At 36.5% G+C, this 27,714-nt stretch overlaps 2 protein-coding genes across 2 annotated transcripts in view; one reads left to right on the plus strand and one right to left on the minus strand.

Moving 5' to 3' along the window:
- LOC145671226 (cationic amino acid transporter 2-like) overlaps positions 1-27,714 on the minus strand; it is a 1,570,353-nt gene that overhangs the window by 1,406,271 nt on the left and 136,368 nt on the right. The window lies entirely within an intron of this gene.
- On the plus strand, positions 5,268-7,925 carry LOC145671901 (uncharacterized). Its single transcript, XM_081741115.1, has 2 exons — positions 5,268-5,479; positions 6,116-7,925. Exons 1-2 carry the CDS (start codon positions 5,463-5,465, stop codon positions 6,429-6,431), a joined length of 333 nt encoding a protein of 110 aa, XP_081597241.1. The 5' UTR covers positions 5,268-5,462; the 3' UTR covers positions 6,432-7,925.

Consider the following 27,714-nt stretch of genomic DNA (forward strand, 5'->3'; position numbering starts at 1 on the left):
GCACAGCACGATTGTAGAGGGAATTACAGAATTGGTAACAAAACAGGGAGACAGTTGAATCAAGGAACAGAAAAGTGGAGTAAGATATTGCATTTATTGGCTTAAATCTAGGGTGTAACTTGTCTGCCAAATATAAATTAGCTTCTGTAACCAAAATGTTGTACGGAAATATATAAACAAAGAGAAAAACTGTTGTCTTAAGTTTGGAAGTGACATGCTCTATAGCCATGAGCATTTATTTCTTAAGAAAATGATAGGCAACAAAAGAAAGTCTGTGTGGTCAAGTGGGTAGAGAGACGGATTAGTAATTCTTATACTGTTTTGACCCCAGATCGAATCTCATCCGATCCTGTTCAATTTTTTTTCTTTACAAAACATTGTAGAAAGTGTATAATTTTTATGTTAATAAGAACCGAAACAATATAATAATGAAATAACTTTTTGTTTTTCTGATGTCGTATTTATTCAGAATTAGCTTACTATTTATTACTAATAGCGATTGTTTTTAGTTTATGGTATGGTATGCTTAATCATTCCCTCTCCGTTTTTTTTTTTTTTTAACACAGCAGAAGTAACTTCAAACTTCAACTCACTGCGAGTGTGTCTGTAAAAAACAAAACAAGCGCGACCTGCAGCTTTAAACACAGCGTGACGAACACAATCACAGCCATAGCTCGTTGTCTGTTCTAGTGTTTCTGTTTTCCTTTTTAGAGTATTGACTCTCTCTCTCCTTTTGTTTCATATCAACAAATGCAACAAATGCAAGTCTGTGTAAAAAAAAAAAACATCAAGAATGCTTTCTTTAAACAAAACTAAATTTTACAGCTCTCTTTGTGAATAACACGAATGCTTCCGACGAATTATTCAGTAGCGTGAAAAACTGATAATAAAATGATCTAACATGCATAAGCTTCTTTTTCTAGCGTGACAACACTTTAAACATAACAAATTAAATTTTTGGGATTACAAATTATCACATTACGTGTCGGTGTAGGCTTATTCGTTTTCACATTCGAGCGACGAAAGAAGAAAGTGTGGTTATAGTTATAAAAACCGAATACCAGATTTCAATGAATTCAAGTTACGTGGCTCCTACATATCGAAAAAATGATTTTTCGATGTCTGTCCATCTATTCGTCTCTCGGTTCGTCACGCTTTTACACGCACTCAAATAGAGGCCATACTGTTCAACGTATCTGGACCGAATTCTAGACATAACGTTTTAATAACATACTATCTTTCGAATTTTATGTCCTTCGACATCTAAAAGTAAGGGTAATTTACTGAAGGATTAAAATTTAAAACAATTCAATTTTCTCAAGTAAAAGAGCTGTGACGATTTTATTTACTTTTTATAAATATATTTTATTAACGAATCTCCACCGCATATGAATAATTTTTCTGAAAAAATATATATGGTGTAATTTACTGTATGGTATGCGTTCTTTTTGCAGAATTTTCTCAACCACATTTCATAAATAAACGTATCATTAATAACCTAACAAACAACTCGTTCGAAGGAGTAGCTTAATCTTAGGGTGAGCTTTACCCCGATAGTTTTCCCATTAACGCCTCAGGCAATTTTGTTCATATTTCGTAAAGAAATGTTTCATTAATAAACTAACATACAGCATAAATCGTTTATTCCGATAACATACAGAAGAAGTTGTTTTCTCAAGGGTTGAATTTTTTTGGACAATTTTCTCAGTAATAACTGAGACAAATTTGTTCTAATTTCAGTAAAAATATTTTCTGTAATAATCTTACAATATGGTATAACTCGCTTGTTCCGAAAAGAAAAATCCAAAAGAGATAGTTTACTTTGACAGTGATTTTTTCCCGACGATTTGCTTAAAACTTACTCGATATACTGTCAAAATTACAGATAGAAGAGTTTACCTTTGGGGGTAAGCTTTTCCCGATGACCTTCCTAAAAAACACTCAGGAGATGTTTGTTGTTCATATTTTATAAATACATGTGACATAAATAACCGAGTTATATGGTATGATTCCCTCATCCGGAAAAACTAGAAATGGTATATTACTTTTGACAGTAAGTTTTACCCTGCGATTTTCTCAAGAACGACTCAGGCGATTGTGTTTGTGTTTCATAAATAAATGTTTTACGAAAACACTAACAATATAGCATAGCTTGTTTGTCCTGAAAAGATCCACAAGGGATAATCTATTCTTGGGGGTGACTTTTTTCATGGTTTTCTCAGAAATTACTCAAACGATTTTGCTTATAGTTCACATACAATTATATCCTTAATAATTCTAATATATGGATCAAGTTATTTCTAACGAAAATATGACCAATGGGTTTTTTACTTTTGGGCCTGAAGTTTCTTCTAGCAAAGTTTTCCAAAACATTATTTTATTCGCAATTTCCCAAATAAATGTTTCAATAATAGTTACAGCCTAACATAAGTCAGTGTAAAAAATTCGAGCGAGAAAGTACAGTGCGTTTGCTCCGTATCCTTTCTTAAATATATTTTTTAATGTTACACCTAATCACAATTTTCCGAACAAAATCGAAACTTCTTTTTAAATGTGCCTTGTTGTGGTCAAATGGTTCAAGTGCATTGGTTCTGGATTTGATTTCCAGTGAGAGCTAGTGTATTTTCATCCAAGAGATGTGACACGTCGGTGCAAAGAAGAAAGTGTTTAAATAAGCCTAACCAAGCTAATCAACAAAAGAAATAATACAATGTTACGAAATTATCGTAGAAATGTTGTTAATATTAGGTAGGTGCGACTGAAATGTCCAAACGATTATTGTCAATTCCAAAGGCCTTTTTTTCGTCCGGCGGGAGCTCACGTGCTTCGGAGTCCACGTTAATCAGTAGGCCGACGTCTCATATAGCTTTGTTGCTGAGCGAGACGTTAAACTCAAACTCAATGTCTTTGTTCATAAATGTCTTTGTGTATGGTTTTGCATATACGTGGCATGGACATTAAATTTTGATTTCTACGCCATATGTATCTAATTACATACACAGCTATAGAACGAACACAACAAACTTGGAATATCTACATTGTTTGCGTATGGAAAATAATCACACTCTACTGCACAGGAGAGCCGTGTGTATGGAATTCCATACACATGGCAATCAACGTAATAAGAAATGTATAATAATAAGAATTAATAATAATAATAATAATAATAATAATAATAATAATAATAATAATAATAATAATAATAATAATAATAAACATAAAACGATACGATCACTTACATAATTTATAAATATAAGGTAACATTTAATAAGCATATAACTGCAATGGAATTAAGTTGTTTCTCTCTCTCCCTGAACGCAACAGCCCTTATTGTGCTAAGGCGTAGAAGGGAACTTGTGGCACTCACGATTTGGGGCGGTGTGTGGTCACAACTTCGGATCCCTTTGTTGTTAGTCCTAGCTTTCTAGACGGATGCAGTTATTCCCGGTAGAATATACAAGCAAATATATTTTGTATTACTATTAAAGTAAATAATTATACTCATTCCCTCAATGTGATACTTGTGGTTGCTTAACCGTATACAGACAGCTGATCCATGGAAGAATCGTTGATAATAATAATAATAATAATAATAATAATAATAATAATAATAATAATAATAATAATAATAATAATAATAATAATAATAACAGAAGCTCGACAAATATTCTTGCAAATAATAGGAAAAAGTTTCCGTCACACAGTTCACTTTGCTGGACACACCAGTGTGCCGCGTTATACCGATTGTGGCACACTGGAATATAGGGTATTTTTTTTTTCAACTATTCCAACTGCTTCAATTGAAATGGATCTATAATAATAAGAGAGTGAATTTAGTCTTCTTACCCTTCGATTTAGAAATAAGGTTCGCGAGAATTTTATAAAAGAATAATATCCTCAGAATTGTATATAGTAGTTTGTTTTATTCGAAATTACATACTTCCTGCAACTGTTTTTAGATTGAAATGATTTGAAATGAAATCTTTAAGTTTTACGTCCCACGATTATGCCGGATAGGTTAAAGGAGACAGTGATGATAAGAAATGAATGAAATGATCGAGTGAAGAAAGTGGGATAAAATGGGAGAACCTCGAGAAAACCCACGCACAGTGTTTGTCCAGCACAAGGTTCACTTGGCGCGAGCATAGATTAACAAGGACTCCATGTACCAGAGGTGAACGCTCTACCACTGAAACACCGTGGGCTCTGAAATTACTTAAAGGAGAAAGGGACTACTTTATGAAAACTTGATGACGAACACATTTGTTAAAAAAAAAATACCAGCTTTTCGTGAAATATTGCTTATAGACAGGGGCGGATTAAGGCTTTTGGGGACCTAGAACCGACTGTTTTAAGGGGGCCCTATGTTAAGAATTGTTCCAGTGCATAAATTTTCTTTTCTGCCTTCCACAGCCTCATAGGCATATGGAACTACCGAGAACTATGCTGTAATATTTGAATGTGCTCTAAGTTTAGAATAATTAGTTTAGTTAAATTCATTATTAACAATTAAATAATTGCATTCATTATTAACAGGTGAATGCTGCTGATAGAAAGACTTAAATCTAGCGATACCGCGAGCGTAACAAGCGGAAAAAAAATAGCATCGGTCTGAAGCCTATAATATAATAAGTTGATTACTATATTTTAGTATTAAACAGAGGGATTTTAAAGGGCCCCCTGAGCTTGGGGCCCGGAAGCCTGGGCTCCATTGGCTCCGCCCTTAATCCGCTAATGCCTATAGATTATAAATTAAAGGGGACGGGCCGGGTCCGTTTTAAAAATTCCGGCCCGTGCAGACCTCTAGCCCCTGTGTGTTAGGTTGTCAATTAGTTGGGGCAAGATGATTGCTATTGAATAATCGGACAAGGTGTTAAGAAATTGTGAAAACAAATGAAGGGCGTAACAAGTGTAACTATGTAATATAAATAATGTGCAGGCCCATGACACTCAAAGGGAATCCGGAAGTACACTGTTTTAGTTCATAACTTTCACTGCGAGAGCGAGAGCGATGTCGATAGTGTCGCTCCGTCTCGCATGCTAATACTCACTTGTTTTAGAATGTGTCCATATTTTTCTGATAAGAACCGATTCCAAGATAGATCGTTTGGTGAGAAGTAATATTTGTATATCTTGAGCCGTCTTGTTTCAATGTGTTTACAATTGATTTCATATTTATAATTAAATATCCGCTTATTTTATAATGTGTTGCTTGTTGTATTATGTAGGCTATATGACATTCTTTAACCCATTAACGCCGTGCGTGATCATATGATCACAGCGGTTAGTATTTATGAAAATAGGTCTTGTGTAACACACTTTTAGTGGTTTCGTCACATTGTTGGTCTGGCCTACTAGAAGAAGCTTCTGGCAACGCTGTTCAAACAAAACAACTTCCACATTGCGGCGCGAATGCAACCTAGAGACTCAGTTATCAGCAGTGCGCAAGAAATAGAAGAAAAATGGAATCGTCCTCAAAGTAAGTATTAACAGATATTTTTTTATCTTACCCTTTCAAACGATTTTTTACTGGGTTTTATTTTAGAGATGACAAAGTTTGTAACTAATTAGATTTGACTCACTTGAAAATATCTGGGGCACGCTTATTCAAGTTTTTCATCAGTGTGATCGTATGAACACGCACGGCGTTTAGGCAGGTTTTTCTTTCTTACGTGTGTATGTAAACAAATAAATAGTATAGTAAAATTTTACAGATTTATCAATTTAGAACAGTTTGTAAGTGATTTCATTTGACTTCCTTTATTCGTTTCACTTCTTTATTATTATTATTATTATTATTATTATTATTATTATTATTATTATTATTATTATTATTATTATTATTATTATTATTATTATTAGAGCTCGTTCACGGCTAAGCAGTTAGCGATCGCGTGTTTCGTGTGGGAGTCCCGTATTCTATTCCCGGTGGGATCTTATGTGGTTCGGATACCACGTCAATCAGTAGGTCCACGTCTCATATAACCTCGCTGCTGAACGGGACGTTAAAACTCAAAATCAACTTATTATTATTTTTATTATTATTATTATTATTAGAAATGACTTTTGCTAGTACTGTTTCTGGTAATTATATATATATTTTTTGTTGTTACAGAGGTCTTTCACTGCAACAAATCCTTGATATTTTGGAATCGGATGATGTGCAAGACGTACAAGACATATATCTTGAACCCCCGGAACCAAACATCTTTTCTGATGAGGATTCAGGAGAAGAGGATGGCAGTGGACTCATTGACAACCTTACAGGGCGCCAACTTACCAGTCACGCTGAAGTAGTTTTTACGGATAACACCCGACTTGGTGAGGATGATAGGCAAGATGAGTCACCAGCAATGTCTCCCCATCAGACGAAAGGTAAGCGTTTAAGAAAAAGAAGACAGTGGCCAATATTTGGACACATGATGACATAAAAGCGGCCGCAACTGTGTTTCCTGAAGTAGATTTCTCGACATTTCGTGGAAAATCTCCTACAGAATGTTTTGAAATGATTTTCGATGATGAAGTTTTAGATTTGCTTGTTTCGGAATCTAACAGATATGCTGTTTTAAAAAACTGTAATCCGCCTGGAATTACTAAAGAAGAAATGAAAGTTTTTATTGCAATTCTTTTGCTTTCTGGGTACAATACAGTTCCTTCGAAAAGGTCGTATTGGGAGGGAGCAGGTGATGTAAGAAATGAACTGGTGGTGAATGCTATGCGAAGAGATCGATTTTTGGACGTATGTCGTTTTGTTCACTGTGCTGATAATACTCGACCAACTCAAGATGATAAAATGTGGAAACTGCGTCCACTAATGATGTTACTTCAAAAACGTTTCGTTTCCTTATTTCAGCCAGAACAGATGGTGCAATATTTTGGTAAGCATGGTTGTAAACAGTTTATCCGTGGGAAATCTATCCGTTTTGGGTATAAAGTTTGGTGTCTAAACAGTTCATCTGGATATTTGATTAATTTTGATGTATATCAGGGGAAATTCCGAGAGGACGGAGTGAGTATGAAGAACAGTTTGGTAAGTGCGCAGCTCCTATGCTTACCATGATAGACGAGTTACCATCCAGTATGAAACACCTACCATTCCACATTTACTTCGACAACCTGTTCACAGGAATCCCTCTTCTAGTGCACCTGTAGAGTAGGGGATACAATGCTACTGGTACGATTCGAGAGAATAGAGTTCCCAAGGACTGTCCTATTACAAATTCCAACACGCGGCACGTTTGAGGTAGCCAAAAATGTTAATGAAATTTGTGTTGTGCGTTGGGTAGACAACTCTGTCGTCACAACTGCGGCTACATGTCATGGGACGCAGCCTCTTTCTAGTGTCCAGCGATATTCCCAGAGTGAAAAGAAGAAAGTGCGTGTTACTCGTCCATATGTATTCGGAGAATACAACAAGCACATGGGAGGTACTGATCAAATGGACCAGAATATCTCATATTATCGTATTGGGATCAGATCCAAAAAGTGGTGGTGGGCTCTTTTCTCTTGGATGATTGACGCATCGGTACAAAATGCGTGGCTTTTGTTGAGAAAAAACAGAATAGACATCTCACACTTGGAGTTTCGAAGGCACATTGTCCAAACTTATTTGCAAAAATATAAGACTGTACCATTAGGTGCAGGACGTCCAACTATTTCTAAGTTCAGCAGTCAACAATATCGTGTAAGCGATGATTTCGTCTTGATGGAAGAGACCATTTAGTGATTCGCTCTGACCGCAGACGTTGTGCAGGTACATTGTGTTCAAGCACAGTTCGTACGAAATGTTTCAAATGTAATGTGGGCTTGTGTACTGACTGTTTTTTCAATTTCCATAAAGTCCCATAGATAAGGGCTCCATAAACTGACAATTCCATAGTCCCAATACTGTGTTTCTTTTTGTCTTCTAGTGTGTAACAGCTTGTAACACAATAAATGCTTTTCTTTTTTGCATATGTGTTAATAATTTAACAGGGCATCCATCTAACCATAATATTTGAAAGTATGTATTTAAACGCCTAGCGTGTTCATATGATCACGGGGTACCCCAACGAAACCGCTTACGTCACGAACAAAAAATTTCTTATGGGTGGTCTTTACACCTAAATGAACCAAAATTACAAATTTCATCAAAATTGAAAACAAAAAATAATTTCGGCGTTAATGGGTTAAAGCAGTATGGATGACTTCATTGCGGCTGTGTCATTAACGATTGGAAAGAAATGCTGCTACATGTTTTAGTATTTTCCAGAAAATAGGTTTGTTACATTATAACATTATAGGGTAAATAGTTAAAAGTTTCAGTGTTCGAATATCAATATTCACAAATAATAGTTTTACTAACTTTGGGGTATGTTTAGTACAAGGGGTCCAGAAGCACGTAAAAAACACAAAATTTACAGGAGAAATGAGTGATGCAAGTGCTTAGACGTAACATAACATAACCAAATCTAACCTAACCTAACATAAACTAATGTAAGCTAACCTGAACTAACCTAAACTAACGTAATATTAGTAGAAATAAGCGAAATTCTATGATCTTTTTTGGAAAATTATGCGGGACTCCTACACTAATATAACATAAACTAAACTAACCTAACGTAACCTAAACTAGCCTAACCTAACTTAAACTAACCAATCCTACCCTAAACTAACCGAATGTGAACAGAAATTACCAAAATTTGTAACATTTTTTAGAGAAAAGAGCTGGACCCCTTCTGCTAAACATAGGCCCTAACTTTTATCTAAAATTAAAATTTTGTTGGATTTAGGTTCTGTGTGTTTAACGAAGTAATTGAGTAGCAAAGATACACGTAGGCCTATATATGGTTGACTGAACTTTTTTCGTTATATATACATAAATTTAGCAATACTTAACATGTTTGTATAAGAGCAGAGTGAAAGATAAGTGTAAATTTAACCAAAAAAAGCTGTGGAACTACAAAATGAGTCCTGTTACACTTTCATGTGCAGATTAAGAATAGGTGAACCAATCTAAAATCTTCGTTTAGTTGAATTATACTTTAGTGTCCCTTTCAGTACTGGGATTGAGTATAGCCCGCTCCCCCCAGTGATTTTTAACGAATCATAGTGATTCTAACGATTCATATTAGTTCATAATGAATCGGAATCGCATATTATAAAGATGTAAGGTGCAAATCTTGTGATAAGGAAGCTTTAGTATAAGTAGTAGTAGTAGCGGTAGTAGTAGTAGTAGTAGTATTTAATAGCAATAGTAGTAGTAGTACTAGTAGTAGGAACGCAGGTTAGAAGTTCCGCAGGGGTTGGTTGGGTTCTGTTCTCTATATAAGTACAATAGAAGTACAATACTAGTAGAAGTAGTACTAGTAGTACTGGTAGTAGTAGTAGTAGTAGTAGTAGTAATAGTAGTAGTAGTGATAGTAGTAGTAGTAGTAGTAGTAGTAGGCCTAGTAGTAGTGACTCTACCAGTTCCGGTGACAAAGAACTGGGGGGAGCGGGCTATACACAAGCCCAGTACGGAAACTATATGAGATTCAGACCTTCAATTTAAGGTGGAATTTGAACCATCGTAATGCGTTTATATTTCAATGTACTTCCTGGAAGACTAGGATTCGATTTCAGGCGGGAGCTCATGTGGTTTGGATTCCACGTTAATCAATATGTCAACGTCTCATGTAGCCTCGCTGCTGCACGGGAGTTAAGCAGAAGATCAACTCAACTCATTAAATGTACTTCTATCGCAAGTCGAACCGAGGAACATGTGCATTAAAGGTGTGCATGTGAGCCATTTGACCAGTGAAAAAGGCATATAAAAAGTAATTACATATATACCCTGCGTTTGATTAAACTGTATTGTTAGTACCTTGAGAAGTTGCATTTTATAACGACAAGTTTGAATTGGGAGCACAATTATTATTGCTGCAAATGCATTTTCTGGGCAAAATGACTCATATTGTCTAGAATAGGGATGGCCACAAAGTTCCGGTTCCGCGAGGAACCGGTTCTCGTAGATCCGGTTTTCAGAACCGGTTCCGGAGCTAGATCCGAAAACCCGGTTCCAGAACCGGATCTTAGGAACCGGTTCCAGACCTGGATCCGAAAACCCGGTTCCAGAACCGGATCTTAGGAACCAGTTCCAGACCTGGATCAAAAAACCCGGTTCCAGAACCGGATTTTGGGTACCGGTTCCAGATCTGGATCTGAAAACCCGGTTCCAGAACCGGATCTTAGGAACCGGTTCCAGACCTTGATCCGAAAGCCCCCAAAGACCCGTAAAGGAGGCACAGAGTTCACCTTCAAAACACTGCAAAGAGGACCATGCGCTTGTGCCCACCCCGCACAGACCCGCTTGTGCCCCCACAAAAAAATTTTGGTCCACCAGTGGGTGTTTAGCCAAATGAGTTGGCTAGTTTGCCTATTTAGCCAATGAGTTTGCCAGTTACCCAGTTTATTTAGCCAAATAAAACAAGCGGCCGCTGCCTGGGCGCCTGCCTGTCGAAAAAAATGAAATGAAATCTTTGAGTTTTACGTCCCACGGGTATGCCGGTTAGACTAAAGGAAACGGTGATGATGAGTTATGAATGTAATGGTGGAATGAAGAAAGTGGGAGGAAACGGGAGAACCCCAAGGAAACCACGCATACATTGTTTGTCCACCACAAAGGCGCCTGCCTGTCCATTCCATCATTTCATCTAGCATACTGTTCACAGCCTGCCAGCAGCTCGGGTTTAGCATAGGGATGGTCACAAATTTTCGGGTTCCAGCGGAACCGGTTCTTGAAGATCTGATTTTCAGAACCGGTTCCGACCTGGATCCGAAGAACCGGTTCCGGAACCGGATCCGTTCAGACCCGAAAACCAGTTCCTCCAGGAATCGGTTCTGGCCATCCCTAGTCTAGAAGCAATCGTACTGCTGGAGTGTTGCAAATTAGCATATGGAGATTAGAGGTAATATACTATTTATATGCCCCGGGCGCCGGATTCTAAAGTCGCAAAATTGGGCAAATATTTGGGACAGTGGTTTGGTTTGATTGGTCAGGGAGGATCTAAAACGAGTTCTTGCCCCGGGAGTCAACTAGCGTATTTCCGTCGCTGCGTGGCTTGTACACGTGATTCTAGCCGCGGGTTGTGAACTTCCGCTCTCTTGTCGGAACACCTATTTGTTACACACACAATAATATTATCATTATATCACCGGTGTGAACATTACAGCCTTCAGCTCATTTCTTTTTGAACACTCCTTACATATAATTTACGCATATGTCATACCTGTAAGGTAAGGGGAACCGAAGAATTTCAGCAATCAAAAGTCATTCCCTAAGACAGAAGACATTCTGTTTCTCTCTGAGCGTTATTTATCTTCAAGTATGACCTAGTACTGAAAGAGCACATGGAACATAATACCGGTACATATAATGGTTATATGACAGTACTGTCAAGAAGTGAGAGAATTGTTGCTTTAGCTTGGTACTAATGGAGGTTACGTGAAATGCAAAAAGTTGATTTTAAAAAAGTGTGCAAAAACAAGTACAGATAGAACTAATGCTTAAAAATTAGGTTAGATAAACTTATGTATTTTAAACAAAATTTAGTGTAAATAACGCATGTTCTCTGACAGGAGTCCTAAGTCTTCGTGTTATTTGTTAGGGATCGGGCTTTGCATGTTTCCAGCTAGTTCACGGAAACAATCCACTCGTTCAAGCAACTTAATGAAGAAATATAACTACTACTTAATTAATTTGAAACGAATTTTGTTTTTAAAAGACATAGTATTCATTAGGTTTTGAAAAACAAAATCCACATGAGTCCGTGTGGGTATTTTTGGTTTAAATTGATTTTGTGAAAGTTTCTTTGCGACGGTAATGTTAAAATGTGATTCTGTAATATCATATACAATAACTTGTTTCGGGGAATGAGTGGTTCAGTAGTAGATCTCTCACCTGTGGCGCATGGGGTATTTGGCTCGATCCAGCCCAGCCAAATGGACTTTGCAGTGGACAAACATCATGCTTATGGCTTTTCTCGGTAATCTCCCGTTTTGTCATTCCATTATCATCCACCGTCTCTTTTAGCCTTGATGGATAATTATGCATCATTAAATTGAAAAAGATCTTCAGCTCACGAGCTGGAGTATTAGGTAGCGAACGCACTTTTGTTGCACCGCTAGGAGTTCGTCAGATTCCTGGTTGTTCGGATTCAAGAACTATCAGTTCAGGTCTGATATAATTTTAGTGCTAGAAAAAGAACTGAAACTTCAACAAATAAATGCAAGACTGTTTTCTGTTTACTGATAGAAGAGGCTTCAAGATGCTGGTGATGTGTTAGGTTAAACTTATATGAAGAGCAATAGAATAGCAGTGTCCAGCGATCTGAACAGACAGTGATAGTGTAAAATAGTTAGCCTCTTATTTCCAATGAGGCCAAATTGTTGGTGTAACGAAAGTGCTATATGTGTTGAGTGTATTGTGAGGATCAGTGCCTAAGATTATTACTGCCAACAAAACTCACGGCAAAAACACGTTAGCGAAAAAGAACAGAGGTTGGAATGAAGCCCCCTGTTACAGGCACTGCCGAACATTAAAGCTGATTGTCACTTAGAACTGTCGTTCGACTGTGATGAAAGTGACCCAAGGCTGTGAGCACCAGTTCTCACAGCCTATGTCGAAATCATTCCGCCCCGAATTGCATGATAGGGACATAATGTGTTTGTTGCACAACTGAAACTGTTGATAAGGGACCATAAAGCTTTAGCACACGCCTATGTTGACGCGAATATGCAGCATTGACTGCTGATGTCTGGAAACGTGTGATATGGTTGAATGAGTCTTCGTTCATTATATTTCAAATCACGACCGTGTTTATGTGGTCAGACACCAGAGAAGCGTATAATATGCAGTGTCTCCACCCAACCATGAAACATGGTGGACACTTTGTGACCATGTGGGAGGCAATATCTTGGCTTTCATGGGGTTCTATGTTGATGCTTACCGGTCTCGCCCTTGCTGTGATTATGATCCGATTTTAGGGGACCGTTTGTATCCTATGCGCGGGATGGTGTTTCCGGTCAATTATGCCATATTCCAGGATGATAATGCGCCCATTCATACAGCTGAAGCTGTTGTGTCGTGATTTGAGGAACATGTAGATGAAATTGAACAATACCCCTGGCCCGCCGAATAATGGACTAATACCGTCCGACGTAAAGAGAACTACACGCAGAATGATGCAGTATTCTACTCTTGCTAATCACCTCATCTATTTACGGTTTACTGTTACGGTGAAAGTGATATTTAAAAGTTTGTGTGTTTATGATCCAGGACTAGTTGAGTAGTGAATTAGTTATCGCACCGGCACGATAAGATGGATACTATTTTCAATTCCTATCCTAGTCCCATATGTTTCTTTTGTTTTATTTTGTTGGCACATAATTATCCACCAAAACTAAATATTGAAAGCTGGATTATTTGCAATGGGAAGTTACCAATTACCCTTTTTATTGCGTCAGGAATTAAATTTTAGTATTTAAAACGATTTCGATAAACGCTGTTATCTTCGTCGCTAGATTTCGTTCACTTACTCGTAATTCATTTCTTTCAACAAGTATTGAAATCTAGAGTTGAAATTGGTTTGCCTGTTGGTCTATTCGATAACGTGATGAGTACTGTGTTCTATTCCCATGGAAAAGATTTGAAACTTGAACACATTATGTTGGTTCGGTTTTCACCTTCCAATGTAGGTCTACGCCTCATATAGCTTCGGTGCTGAAAAGGATGAATAATTCCAACATATACCAAACTACACGCTACTGGTAGTAAGTACAGAATATAATTACCATACACCCATATATCACTATTTCAGTTCTGATGTGACTGATTGAATTTTGATAACTGTAAAGTATGGACTGAAGTTTAATGTTCTATTTTCTATTTAGTCTTCTGCTACGGCAGCAGATATTTGCCACCTGACTATAAGCTTCTGTATTCTGGAAGCACATGATTTTTCTTTACCAGTCTCTGAAATTTCGTTATAATTCTAGATCTTCAAGTTAAACTCTTCCGAAGAATTGTAATGAAATACGCTTATTATCGAGATGAGCCGAGACTTTTACCCGTTATTCCTGTTGGTAGAGGGTTCTTCTGTCCAATAAGATTTCCTTCATTGGATCAAATTTGTAGAAGCTAGGCGAAGACAAGTTAAGTCTGTATGACTGATGTGACCATCTCCTATGGAATTGCTTTAGAGTGCGTTTGTTTCATCTTGGGACGCTTCCCGCCTATAGGACGGATCTGTTTGCAAACGCATTGTTGCCACGCCACGGTTAAGTTGGGGGGCCGCGGTGGCTCAGTGGTAGAGCGTTCACCTCTGGTGCTTGGGGTTCCGGGTTCGATCCCAGCCCCCGCCAAGTGAACTTTGTGGTGGACAAACACCATGTGCGTGGGTTTTCTCGGGGTTCTCCCGTTTTCTCCCACTTTCTTCATTCCACCATTTCATTCATTTCTCATAATCACCGTCTCCTTTAGCCTAACCGGCATAACCGTGGGACGTAAAACTTAAAGATTTCATTTCATTTTCATTTTCATTTACGGTTAAGTTGACAGTTACAATACGCTAGGAAACACAGCAAAACGCGACACCACTTACAAATCACAGTAACACACCTATTCGCCTGTGGCAACTGAGCACTTCAAATACCCACCAAACAGCAATGACCTCATTTGATGAGCTGACTGACAACTAACGTCACGTACACGACAAAAGCAATAAGACGTCTATTGGATTAAAACGTTCACTTGAGTGATAGAAGAAAATACTTTAAAGGAAAACCAAGTGCACTGGCGGGAAGTGTGAAAAGATAAAACAAACGTACTGTAATATTTCACAACGTTTTGGCTACTATATGTCGGCAGCTGGTTAATCGTTCCGATAATTTGAATGACATAATGAGAGAATTGCTGATACTTGAACCTTCCAACACCAGATGTATGTTCACTTTGAACTAGTTATTAAAGTCTATAACAGATGTGTTTGGGCTATATGGATAATTAAGAGACGCGCCTCATAGCATACATAAGTAGATATGAATGTCCTTAATTACTTTCTGTCAATACTAAGTTCAATAGAATGAGTCAAAAGTGGTTAAACACCCTCATAATCTCGAATAGAGTTACTTTGTGTGATGTGTTAAAATAAAAAAATAGCGAATATTGGCTAATCTTATATTTTAAGATTATAATGATTTTAGAAATAAGACAGGTTACCATAATCGAATTCCACGAAGTAATTTAAATACATATTTATCTCATTCTCTTTTTTTTATCTCTTTGTTATCTCATTTATTTTTATTAGCTCTTTATTTTGACAGGTATCAGAAGTGAACAGAAGCATTAAGCTTATACAGAAACCTGAATATTAATTGGGTGGAATAAACGTCATAGCTCTTATTTCTGCATTTGAGAGAATGCGATGAGTCACAATACCTTATTTTTTGGTTCTCGCTCACGTGAAGGAAACAAGAACAATAACTGTTCTGTTGTTACTCCTAGAAGCTTTTAAGTCTTCACGTCCTTGTATCACATAGTGACAACAATGTGAATGTCAGTATTAATGCTCGCAGTCACTACACTCTTCAGGATTTGAACCAGTGTTTCCGATTCAACTACGCTATGTGTGAAATAGAAGGAAATCGGTTGTCTCCACCTACTTCACAGTCCCTTAATCATGAATAGAAGACGCGAGTATCTGTACAGTCTGTACGACAGAAGCAGTCATTATTGACAAAAAATAATATTCTTTATTTTATGTATGAAATCTGTAACCAGTATTAATCATTTATCGTTAGATTGCAAGCCTATTTCTACCATTATACAAGTTTGTAGATACAGTAGGTGCATGTATTCTCTTTGTTACTGCTTACAAAACTAAGCGTAATGGGCTTTACCCCATATGAATGATATTCTTATTTAGCTATCGACGTGGAAACCAGGAACTAGCAAGAAGGTAGCTCCAGATAATTAACTCGAAGAGCTATAGGTCTACTTTGAATGTTAATCTGACTGTGTACCAGAATATTGCTAGACTTATGACTCATCAAAAAATTGAGAACAAAAAGTAATTATTGGTTTATACATTTTTGTTACCGTTGCCTCTAATGGAAATTGATGGTTTGCTTTCTTTCGTGTTTATTTCCATGATTTTCTATCCTTTACTGAGTTAAAAAGTGTGTAGTATTTTGTACGCTATACATCTTATAAATATTTGAGTATACACATTTGTTTGTGAAATGTACAGATTTGTATCCTATTTAATGGGATTTGTATTTGTATTGTAATCTTATTTCCACTTTAAAATTATCAGTGCTTAAATGGATGTTGTGGAAAACGTGGACAATTTTATAAAGTTTTTGTATCTGTAAATTGAAGAATGAAAAATAAAAGAAAAAATAAGGCGGAGATAGTAAAATTAAGACTGCTCTTTTAAGTTGCATTGTTATTGTGTAATAAGTGCATAGTACTAATATTAAATAAAAGGAACTGCAGTAATTATGATTCTTATTTACAATCGTGAATTTCTCCTAAGCATGATTTACTTCCGTTATACAAATACTAGAGCGCATCACTACGGGCTCAGGAGCTTCATTGCGTGATAATGTTCACAGAATTTGATGATTCCAAAGCAACGCAAAAGTAATTATTACATCTATGTAGATTTTCCCAAGTTGAATGTTATCTTAATTTATTCTGGCAGAAATGTCAACCTTTTAGTTATGGAACAGCAAGGAAGGAGTGACTGTTTTAAGTGAGACTGAAATTCAGGTAAGTTTTTTTTTTTTTTTTTTTTTTTTTTTTTTTTTTTAATGCTCGCCAAGGCATGCAATCATGATGAGATGGGTGATAATGGTGAGGAAACGGGAGAACCCTGAGAACATTCATGCACGCGGTGTTTGTCTACTACAAAGTTAACTCGGCGCGAACTGGATTCGAACCAGAGACCCATGCACTAGACGTGAACGCTTTACCATCGCGCTTCCCGGTAAGGTTTTCAACACAATTAACATGTTTAAGCAAGCTTTGTTAGGAAATTTATTGATTTCTTACTTAGGGAGAGAGGATAAGAAAAAAATCTACAACGATTACTTTTTAAGAAAACAGAGAAATTTAAAGTAAATAAACAGTCCTGCGAGCTGGGAATGTAAAGACCACTGGCGCAAATCCCGGGGAAATGAGGGGGACATGTCCCCTCCAATCTTAAAACTGAGGGGAACTGTTCCCCAATAATCTGATTTGAAATCTGTTTTTCGGTGAGAAATGTGATGATTTGTGTCCGATTGCCACAAAGGAAAGTGCAATGAAATTGATGTCCCCCCAGAATAAGCCTCAAATCTGCCCGCCTCCCAATGTTGAAGACAACTCTGATCCTCCATAGCATTGTTTTTCAACTTCATAAATATTTTGAACATCGCTTAGAAAAAAATATGGGAACGGTCTTTCTCGCCCCACCCACCCAATATTGAAGACAGATTTGCGCCGCTGGTAAAGACATCTGTATTATCCGCAAGAAGGGCAATACAATGCACTCAAACAAGATATAAGAGAATTTTAAATGAAATTTTAATAAATGTATATAGTTAGAACTATAGTATTAATAGTTACCTAACATTAATTAAAGTTAAATAGCTATATTTACCTTCTAGCAGCCTTAATTTGGAAATTTTTAGCTTTACTATATGATTCCGATCGAAAGCGTGTTAGTATTATATTTTAATTGTTGTTGTGTATATATATAACTTTATTTATTAAGAAATTGGGGGAAAAGGTTTGATTTTTCTTTCACTGTATCTTTTGTAGGTACGAAATCAATGAATTTAGAACAATGAAAATGTGAGAGTACAAGAGGTCGTATTCCGGTCTATAGCTTACTGTATCGGTATACTGTCCAGACTAACCCTAATTCAATGTTCAGGACAGCGAAGAGCCAATGGGGGAGGAACTGGAATTATATGATAGCTCACCGGCATTATAAGAGTAGAGGAAAGATTCGATTGCCAGACAAGTCTAGCATTTTTTTTCTCTTTGAATTTTATTGAATTCGCACTTAAAGCATAGAGTGAAAAAAGAGTGTCTCCAATTTCTAAATTATACGAATATGGTACACAATAAGCACATTTCAACTCTTATTAATATGACCTTCGATTAAAATAGTCGGATGAATAAAGATAGGAAATTAGGACTACTAGAAGGACATCATATTTGCATTTTGAATTTAATGGCAAATATTATTTATAAACTACGTCAAGGTGCTGTATGGATACACTGCTAATGTTGGTAACTAGTCTCTGCCTATGGATCTACTGCTTATATTGGCGAATTCTTTAGGTGGATAGTTACACTGCTGGTGAGTAGTTACATTATCCTGCCAGCGAGAGTAGATGTCACTGCAAGCGCGACGAACTTCATACGCTTGTTTTTCCACGTAGTTACCAATCTTGCCGTTAGGCTATGTGATCTGTGTAATGTGTACATGTGTTTAGGTTGGAATGGAGCCATTAGTGGCTGAAGTTTATTTGTAGACTTGATATGAGCCTTAGGTGGCTGAGTTTGTTGTATAGTTATCAAAGTTAGTTGAAGTGTAGTTTATCTCTGAACCTTAGTGGCTGTAACGGAGTATGTAAATGTACCCAGAGATATATTGATATATTAAAGGTTCGAAGTAGTGTGGAATTAGTTTTCACAATCATTGGTGTTCACTAGCCAGTGTGTAAAGTTTATTTAAGTAGTACCTGTCCAATAAAAGATTACCCTAACAAATGGCGCAGTCTTACGGGAAAGAATCTACGCATAAGGCGATGATGCAACAGATGGAAGGTCTAAGTCAGAAAGAGCTTCAGGTATGGATGTTGAACGAATTCAGAAAACGGGACCTAATAATAGGACAATTACAAGTAGAAATTAAGCAGTTAAAAGCTAAGCAAGATCGGGACAGCTATACTAGAAGGGGCCTGACTACACAAAGAAGTATTAAGCAAGGATCTTTACGTTCGTTTTCATTCCACTCTCCAAGTCAGAAAAATGAAAGTACAATTAGCTGCAATAGATGTAAGAAGTCACATATAAGAGAAAAATGTCCAGCTTATGGGAAGCGTTGTTTCCGCTGTACTGGTTTGCACCACTTCGCACCAGCATGTGTATTACTTTCGGCGAAGGTAGAAAAGAAACGTTCGAAAGTAGAAGACTTGGTAGAAAGTAACCACAATACAAGTAGGCCTAATACTAAAGAAACAGGTGTTAGTACTGGAGTCTTAGAATTGAAAGGAGTGGATGAGGCTGGTCATATTTTGAGTATAGGGACAATGTTTTACCAATCGACTGAAGACAATCAAGAGCCTAGCCAAACAACAGAAAACGGTTTACCAAATCCAAATACAGTGGCGTACCATGGTAAAAGAAGGTTTATTAAGACAGAAGGTGTAGCAGTCAGTCATAGGAACGTAAACAAGAACAGTTCTAGTCTAGACTCCGTAAAGTCGTACAGCAAAAGTCACAAAGAGAAGTTAGAAAGAGGCTCTGTAAAGAGTAGAAGAAAGCCTAAGAAATGCAAGAAGAGTGCAAGTCAATATAAACAGCTGATTGACTCGGAAGAAGATAAAGTGCGAGACAAGACTTTGGAGTCCGAGAAAAAAGGTTACAGTTCCCCTAAACTAACTCGAAGAAAAAGCATGAGGAGTGAGACATCAGCTGCTAGTCTACTCAACGAGGATAATGGGCTGAAAAACCTAATGTTCAAATTGGAACAGGAGTTGACAAAGTTTATTTTCAGTGAACTAAAACGTCGAGTTCAAGAATTTAAAGTGTTATGGATCAGAATTTCAGAGATAGAACGCAAGTTGAAAAGGTTGGAAGAACGGGAAAAAAGGAAGAAAAAGTCAGAATCTCAAAATAAAAAAAAGAGTTGTTCTTTTCTGCTGTTTTTGGCAATTTGGTTTTTGGCAACACCCGGGAGAATGTTAGGTTGTCAATTAGTTGGGGCAAGATGATTGCTATTGAATAATCGGACAAGGTGTTAAGAAATTGTGAAAACAAATGAAGGGCGTAACAAGTGTAACTATGTAATATAAATAATGTGTATTCAATTAGTTGGGGCAAGATGATTGCTATTGAATAATCGGACAAGGTGTTAAGAAATTGTGAAAACAAATGAAGGTCGTAACAAGTGTAACTATGTAATATAAATAATGTGTAATATAAATAATGTGTAATAATATGAATGGAATTAGTTTTCACAATCATTGGTGTTCACTAGCCAGTGTGTAAAGTTTATTTAAGTAGTACCTGTCCAATAAAAGGTTAGGGTAAGACCCTAACATCGGAGAAAGTATGGATTGTGAACAATCGGACAAGGTGTTAGGAAGTTGTACTAACAAAAGAAAGGCGTTACTATGAATATAAATAATGTGTACATGTGTTTAGGTTGGAATGGAGCCATTAGTGGCTGAAGTTTATTTGTAGACTTGATATGAGCCTTAGGTGGCTGAGTTTGTTGTATAGTTATCAAAGTTAGTTGAAGTGTAGTTTATCTCTGAACCTTAGTGGTTGTAACGGAGTATGTAAATGTACCCAGAGATATATTGATATATTAAAGGTTCGAAGTAGTGTGGAATTAGTTTTCACAATCATTGGTGTTCACTAGCCAGTGTGTAAAGTTTATTTAAGTAGTACCTGTCCAATAAAAAATATACCCTAACAAATGGCGCAGTCTAACCGCAAAGAATCTACGTGTGAGGACTTGTTACAACAGTTTGAAAGTCGAAGTGAAAAAGATTTTCAAGTATGGATCTTGAACGAGTTAAGGAAACGGGGCCTAATAATTGGTCAATTACGAGCAGAGATCACGGAATTGAAAGCTAAACAAAAGCAAATTGGCTCTACATTGAGAGGTCTAGGTAAGCCAACAGTGAATCAACGAGCTCAACATTCATGGGGATTTCACACTACAAGTCAGATAAACGAAGATCCAATTAGATGCAAGAGATGTAGAAAAGTACATATAAAAGGACAGTGTCCAGCTTATGGGAAACGTTGTTTCAGCTGCACTGGATTACACCACTTGGCACCTGCATGTGTATTAAGATTCCTACAAACAGAAAGGAAACATTTGAAAAGGGAAGACTTGGCAGAAGGTGGCAGTAAGGCAAGAAGACATAATACCGGTATGAAAGAAGCTAGTGTTAAGACAGAAGTTCTAGGAACAAAAAGAACGGATAAGACTAATCAGGCTTTGACTATGGGAACAATGTTTTTACAATCGGCGAACGTCAGTCAAGAGCTTAATCAAACAACAAATTCTAATACAGCAGCAGAGCATGGCATACTAGGGTTTATTAAGAAAGAAGATGTAGGTGTCCGTAGCATGAACTTAAATAAGGATAACAGATCTAGAAGATCTAGAAATTATCGGCAAAAGGACGACGCACAGGAAGCTCAAACTATCAGCCAGAGTGAAAGAAGTAAGAAAGAAAGAGAGCAGAACTTAAATCAAAAACAGGAACTGTTACAGTTTATGTTTCTTGAGTTTACGTCAAGGGATCAGAAAATACAGGAAATTAGTGACAAAATTATGGAAATGGAAAAAAGTGTGAGGAGTTTAGAAAGAAAAAGAAGAAGAAAGAAATCTAATGAAGGACAGTAAAGTATGAAAATGGTGACGTAAAATTAGTGATTGTCTCTTTTTGTGATTGTATACGGTTTGATTTTTTTTCGGTAATCCCCGGGAGGATGTTAGGGTATCGGAGAAAGTATGGATTGTGAACAATCGGACAAGGTGTTAGGAAGTTGTTCTAACAAAAGAAAGGCGTTACTATGAATATAAATAATGTGCAATTCAGTCGTAGAAAAAGAGCCAAAAGTGGCTGTTTATAATTTAAATATATGAGCCAAGTGTGGCAAGTGATATTTTAGTCACAACCAAGTGTGGCTGGTTTTAGTTGTAAGGCAATAAAGGTTGATAGTGAATAGAAAGAGTTATCTACATTCTTAAGTTGACTTGGGTACATGTGAAATCTAGTTGAAGTAATATTTAACTCACTTAAAAATATACCCTAACAAATTGGCGCAGTCGGTAGGATTACACTTGGCATTTGATTGATAAAAATGGCTTTTTTTAAACAATTTTGAACCGTTTGATATTGAGACTGGCAGAATTCAAGTTTATATCGAAAGATTTGAGCAGGTGGCACTTTCTTCAGCTCTACCAGAAGACAGAAAACTTTCCACTTTTCTTGCTGTTATAGGTTTACAAGCTTATGAAGAATTAAGAAATTTATGTGCTCCTTTAAAACCGGCACAAAAAACGTATGCGGATCTAAAAGAGCTGATGCTTCGCATTACGGAGTGAAAACCAATCAGATAGCTGAACGTTTTAAATTTCATAACATCAGACAACAAGAATATCAAACTGTAGCACAATTTGTGATGGCTTTAAAGAAGCAAGCAAGTTACTGTGATTTTAACTCCTGTTTAGATCATTCTTTAAGGGATCAATTTGTTTTTGGTATGAAAAGCAACATTGCCAGACGGCAGATATTAACATCAAGCACACTAACATTTCAACAGGCTATTGATATTGCTACGGCTGTGGAAAGAACAGAAGAACAAATGGCCTTGTTTAATAGTGTATCTGATCAAGCACAACATCAAGTTAATCTAGTACAATCACGCTGGTCTAAGAGTTCAAAGAAATTCCAAGGAAGATTGGGATGTACAACAAATAGTAGTAGTTTACCTGAAAGTCCAAGACGTACTTCTACTTATTCTTCGTCTTCGGACTCAGCTAGCAAAAATGATGGTAGAAGGAATTATTGCAAGAGTTGTTTACGCTCTCATTCTAAAGGAGGGTGTCCAGCTTACGGAAAGAGATGTTTTAAGTGCACCGGTCTTCATCATTTTGCGACTGAGTGTGTGGTACAGACTTTGGAGGGTGAAATTAATGAACTTCATTTAAAGGAATATGATACCGATAAAGTACCAGAGATTGAGAAACAGAATCTGTATGATGAGAAAACACCTAGAATATTAGATCAAGATAATGTACAAGATTTATATCAAGTTTTAACATTAGAAACACTACATTATCAATCTTCAGATGATGTTCCACAGGAAAGGCCATCAATGGAGAGATTGGATAATCACAATGATGTATACAAAAGGAAACCTAACCGAGAAACAGATCTATTGAGTAATCACAGTAAGGATAAGGCAGTTAAATGTAAAGATACGCCTGAAAGGAAAAGGAGATTGCCTAAATACAAAGATAAGATGAAATATAAAGTAGATAGGTTACAAGCAAGTACTAGTAGATACAACTCACTAATAGATTCGGAAGAAGAGGTCCTTCTTGGTTCCGATAGCTTAGAAGAAGAACAGTGCAAGGACAGAAGACAGGGAGAAGCGTATCAGAAAAAATATAAAAAAGTCAAGTCTTTAAAGAATCAAGAGATTAGGATTGTGGAAAGACAGATTTTAAACTTGAGAGAAGAGGTTTTTCAATTTGTTCTTAATGAATTAGGATGTTGGCAGAAAATGGTTCAAGCATGGTGGGATAAAGTTAATCAGATAGAACAGAGACTAAAAAGAGTAAATACAAGGCCAAGGTCGAAGAAAGGGACAAAGGTCGAATAAAGTTAAAGTAAAAAATGTATAAGTACTGTTTGTTTTTAAAGATACCCGGGAGGATTGTTGGGAGTAGCTCGGGATAAAAGTGTTTAAAGAATAATAAGATACTAGTTGTAAAAGAAAAAGAAAAAGTCGTTGTTAGGTGAATGTTTGGTTTGTGATTTTTAAGAAACAAGGATCTTGTCGTAGAGGTTTGTAGATGATTCAGTTGTAAGGAGGTTACTTATATAAAAAAGAGAACTGAGTAAAGTATTGGACAAATATTATGTTATGTGGGATTAATATGTATAATTAGTGTAGTAATAAAAGTAGGGAAGTAAAGTCTAATCCAGGATGTAAACAGTTACTAGTACAGGTTTAACTATTTTTGAATGTTAGGTTGTCAATTAGTTGGGGCAAGATGATTGCTATTGAATAATCGGACAAGGTGTTAAGAAATTGTGAAAACAAATGAAGGGCGTAACAAGTGTAACTATGTAATATAAATAATGTGTACATGTGTTTAGGTTGGAATGGAGCCATTAGTGGCTGAAGTTTATTTGTAGACTTGATATGAGCCTTAGGTGGCTGAGTTTGTTGTATAGTTATCAAAGTTAGTTGAAGTGTAGTTTATCTTTGAACCTTAGTGGTTGTAACGGAGTATGTAAATGTACCCAGAGATATATTGATATATTAAAGGTTCGAAGTAGTGTGGAATTAGTTTTCACAATCATTGGTGTTCACTAGCCAGTGTGTAAAGTTTATTTAAGTAGTACCTGTCCAATAAAAGATTACCCTAACACTGTGTATATGCTATCTTTGAAAATACAGTAGAGTTTCGCTTATCCGACATGAAACAGGCAGGCAGAACGCCGGATAATATGGATGTATTAAGGAAAGACCTATTAAAAGTCAAACTATGATATAATTTTACATATTACGCATCTAATTATCATGTTTTGCAAGAAACAAATACAATGCATTGACTCAGTGACGTATCCAGCGTGAGGTCCTGGAAGCACTTTTTAATAAACCTACTTTTTCCCTTTTGAGGTTCTTTTATGTCAGATTACTTTGAGTCAGTGTCCAAACTGTGGACAATGCGTTGTTGTTATAATTCTAACAAGTAACACTTCCCAAGTGTAACACTCCGATTTTGATAAAATTTGACAGGTAGATACTACACATAAAATAAACAAATAAGTGCTTCTTTATTTTTTGCTGAAAAACGGTTTTAGGGGGCAAAAGCCCTCACCCAAAATTTTGAAAGTTGACGCCCGAAAGGCAAAAACAAGTGGAAAAAAGTGAACGAAATTGTGAACAGATATTGCGGACATAAAATTAGGAAATACGTGTTTTATATTTTCCTGGAAAAAACGGTTAGGTGGGGCACAGACCCCTCCAAACCTTTGATCATGAAATATCAAAAGTGCTAATAACAGTATGCCAGAAGTGCCTAAATTTACACGAAGAATTGGAACAAAACTTTGTGCTAGTACAATAAGCAAAAAATAAACAAATACGGCTTTTTTATTTCCTGCGAAAAAACGGGTTTAGGGGGCAAAAGGTCCCACCCAGAATTTTGAAATTGGACGCAAGAAAGGCAAGAAGAAATGGACCGAACTGAATGAAATTGTTCACAAATGTTGTAGAGGTAAGATGAGGGAATACGTGCTTCGTATTTTCCTGGAAAAAAAAAAAAAAACTACTGTTGAGTGGACCGAGGCGTTGAGTGTCGGAAGGAGAGGACCGAAGCGAATGAAATTGTCTGTAGATATTGGATATGAATAATAAAGCCTCTCGTGTTTCACAAGCGTCTCCATCAGATTTCTTCAAATTTGGCAGATCAACAACAAGCACAAACAGTTAGCGTATTTTGTAGTATATCACGAGGCAACTTTAACCCTTATAATGTTTTTCCGCATAAACAAAAACACGTGCCGATTAATTTCCTGTTTGTTATTGGTGTGCCAAAATTGATAGGGACATCTTAAAAACACAAAAGTCCTTATTTTACATACAGTCTATACAATATCTACACACCATTTCATTTACTTCGGTCCATTCCTTCCTGCACTTTTACGGTAATATTTACTTTTTTTTTGGAGGGGCTCTAGACCCCAACACTGTTTTGTCGTACAAATTAAAACGCATTTCATTTATTGTTTTGCAAATTGTCCCTATAGGAAGTTTCGTTGCAATTCTCCATACTCTTTAGGAACTTCTGACGTATACTTATTTGCACTTTTAATATTTCGTAATCAACAGCTTAGAAGGTCCGTTCCCCACTCAACCGCTTTTTTTCCAGGAAAATACGAAACACAATTACCTTAATTTACGTCTAGAATATCTATGCACGATTTCAAAATTTTGGGTGGGGAGTTCTGCCCCCTAAAACCATTTTTTCGCAGAAAATAAACCCGTATTCGTTTATTTTTTGCGTATTGTCCCTACACAATGTGTCGTTCAAATTCTTCATGTCCTTTAAGCACTTCTGACATACTATTATTAGCACTTTTGATATTTCACGATCAAAGTTTTGGAGGGGTCTGTGTCCCACCCAAACGTTTTTCTTTTTTTTTTTTCAGGAAAATATGGAACCCGTATTCCCTCATTTTTCGTCTGCAATATCTTTCCACAATTACATTCATTTCGGTTCAGTTCTTCTTGCCTTTCGGGCGTCAACTTTCAAAATTTTGGATGGGGGCTTTTGTCCCCTAAAACCATTTTTCCGCAGAAAATAAAAAACAGGTATTCGTTTAGTTTTTGCGTATTGTCCATACACAAAGTGTCGTTGGAATTCTTCGTCCTTTAAACACATCAGACATATTGTTACTAGCACTTTTGATATTTCATGATCAAAGGTTTGGACGGGTCTGTGCCCCACCTAACCGTTTTTCCAGGAAAATACAAAACACGTATTCCTTCATTTTACGTCTGCCATATCTGTGCACAATTTCGTTCACTTTGGTCCACTTTTTTGTCTTTCGGGCGTTAACTTTCAAAATTTTGGATGGGGGCTTTTGTCCCCTAAAACCGTTTTTCCGCAGAAAATTAAAAAAAAAACATGTATTCGTTTATTTTATGTGTAGTATCTGCCTCTCAAATTTTATCAAAATCGGAGTGTTACACTTGGGAAGTGTTACTTGTAAGAATATACCGTAATGCCATTGATACCAGGTGGAATTAAAGAACACTTTTAAATGGGATTACAATTTCGTTTCCGTTCTGTTTATAACATTACTGTATTAGAACGATACACTCATTGCCATTTGCTATTTTTGTTATGTGATATACGTAGCAGACAGTTTTCCTTACATGTCTCTAGAAAATATTTTTTTGATTTCGTTTGTGTTAGAATGCAGTTTGACCGGTTCATAAATGAAAAGTAAGAAATGTTCAAGAGAAATACAGAACTGTTGCATTATTATTATTATTATTATTATTATTATTATTATTATTATTATTATTATTATTATTATATTTTTGAAACATTAGAATTACGTGCTTACGAGCTTTCGTGTCGGGCCCCCTCCGAAAAGTAAAGCTAGATATGTGCCTGCACTGAATGATAGACGTATGAGTCAAGATATAGACGGGCGTGCTAGGCGATCGAGTCCGGAGCATCAAAAACAGACTAAGACCACATCTTGCAGTTTTTCTTGCCGATTGATGCTGCTTTTTACCTGCTATGATATGTCGGATAATAATGTGAAATAAACGAAGGTCAAGACCATGGCGTATTGGTGTTTCATGCACCTAGACCTGTAAAATATTTGTGCCGAAAACATCTTTCACCCACTAGCTAAATTTGTGGGTATGATTGCACATCTTGCCTTATAAAGTATAGTCTTATAAAGAATATATATAGCATGCTAAAAACCTAAAGACCAAATTCAATGATTTTCTTTAGTTTTCTTTTTTAATAACGGGAAACTTATTTATTTCATCACGATAAATCACGTTTGATACTAAGATGTCTGTTTCTGTCTATATATATTTTTCATACTTTATTGGAGACAAATTTGTTTTTTTGTTTTTTTTTAAGAAAAGAGGATGATAAAAGAAGCTATATAACAGCATAAACTGAA

The sequence above is a fragment of the Thermobia domestica genome, chromosome 15 (assembly GCF_964235325.1).
Source record: "Thermobia domestica chromosome 15, izTheDome1.hap1.1, whole genome shotgun sequence".
Classification (NCBI taxonomy): domain Eukaryota; kingdom Metazoa; phylum Arthropoda; class Insecta; order Zygentoma; family Lepismatidae; genus Thermobia; species Thermobia domestica.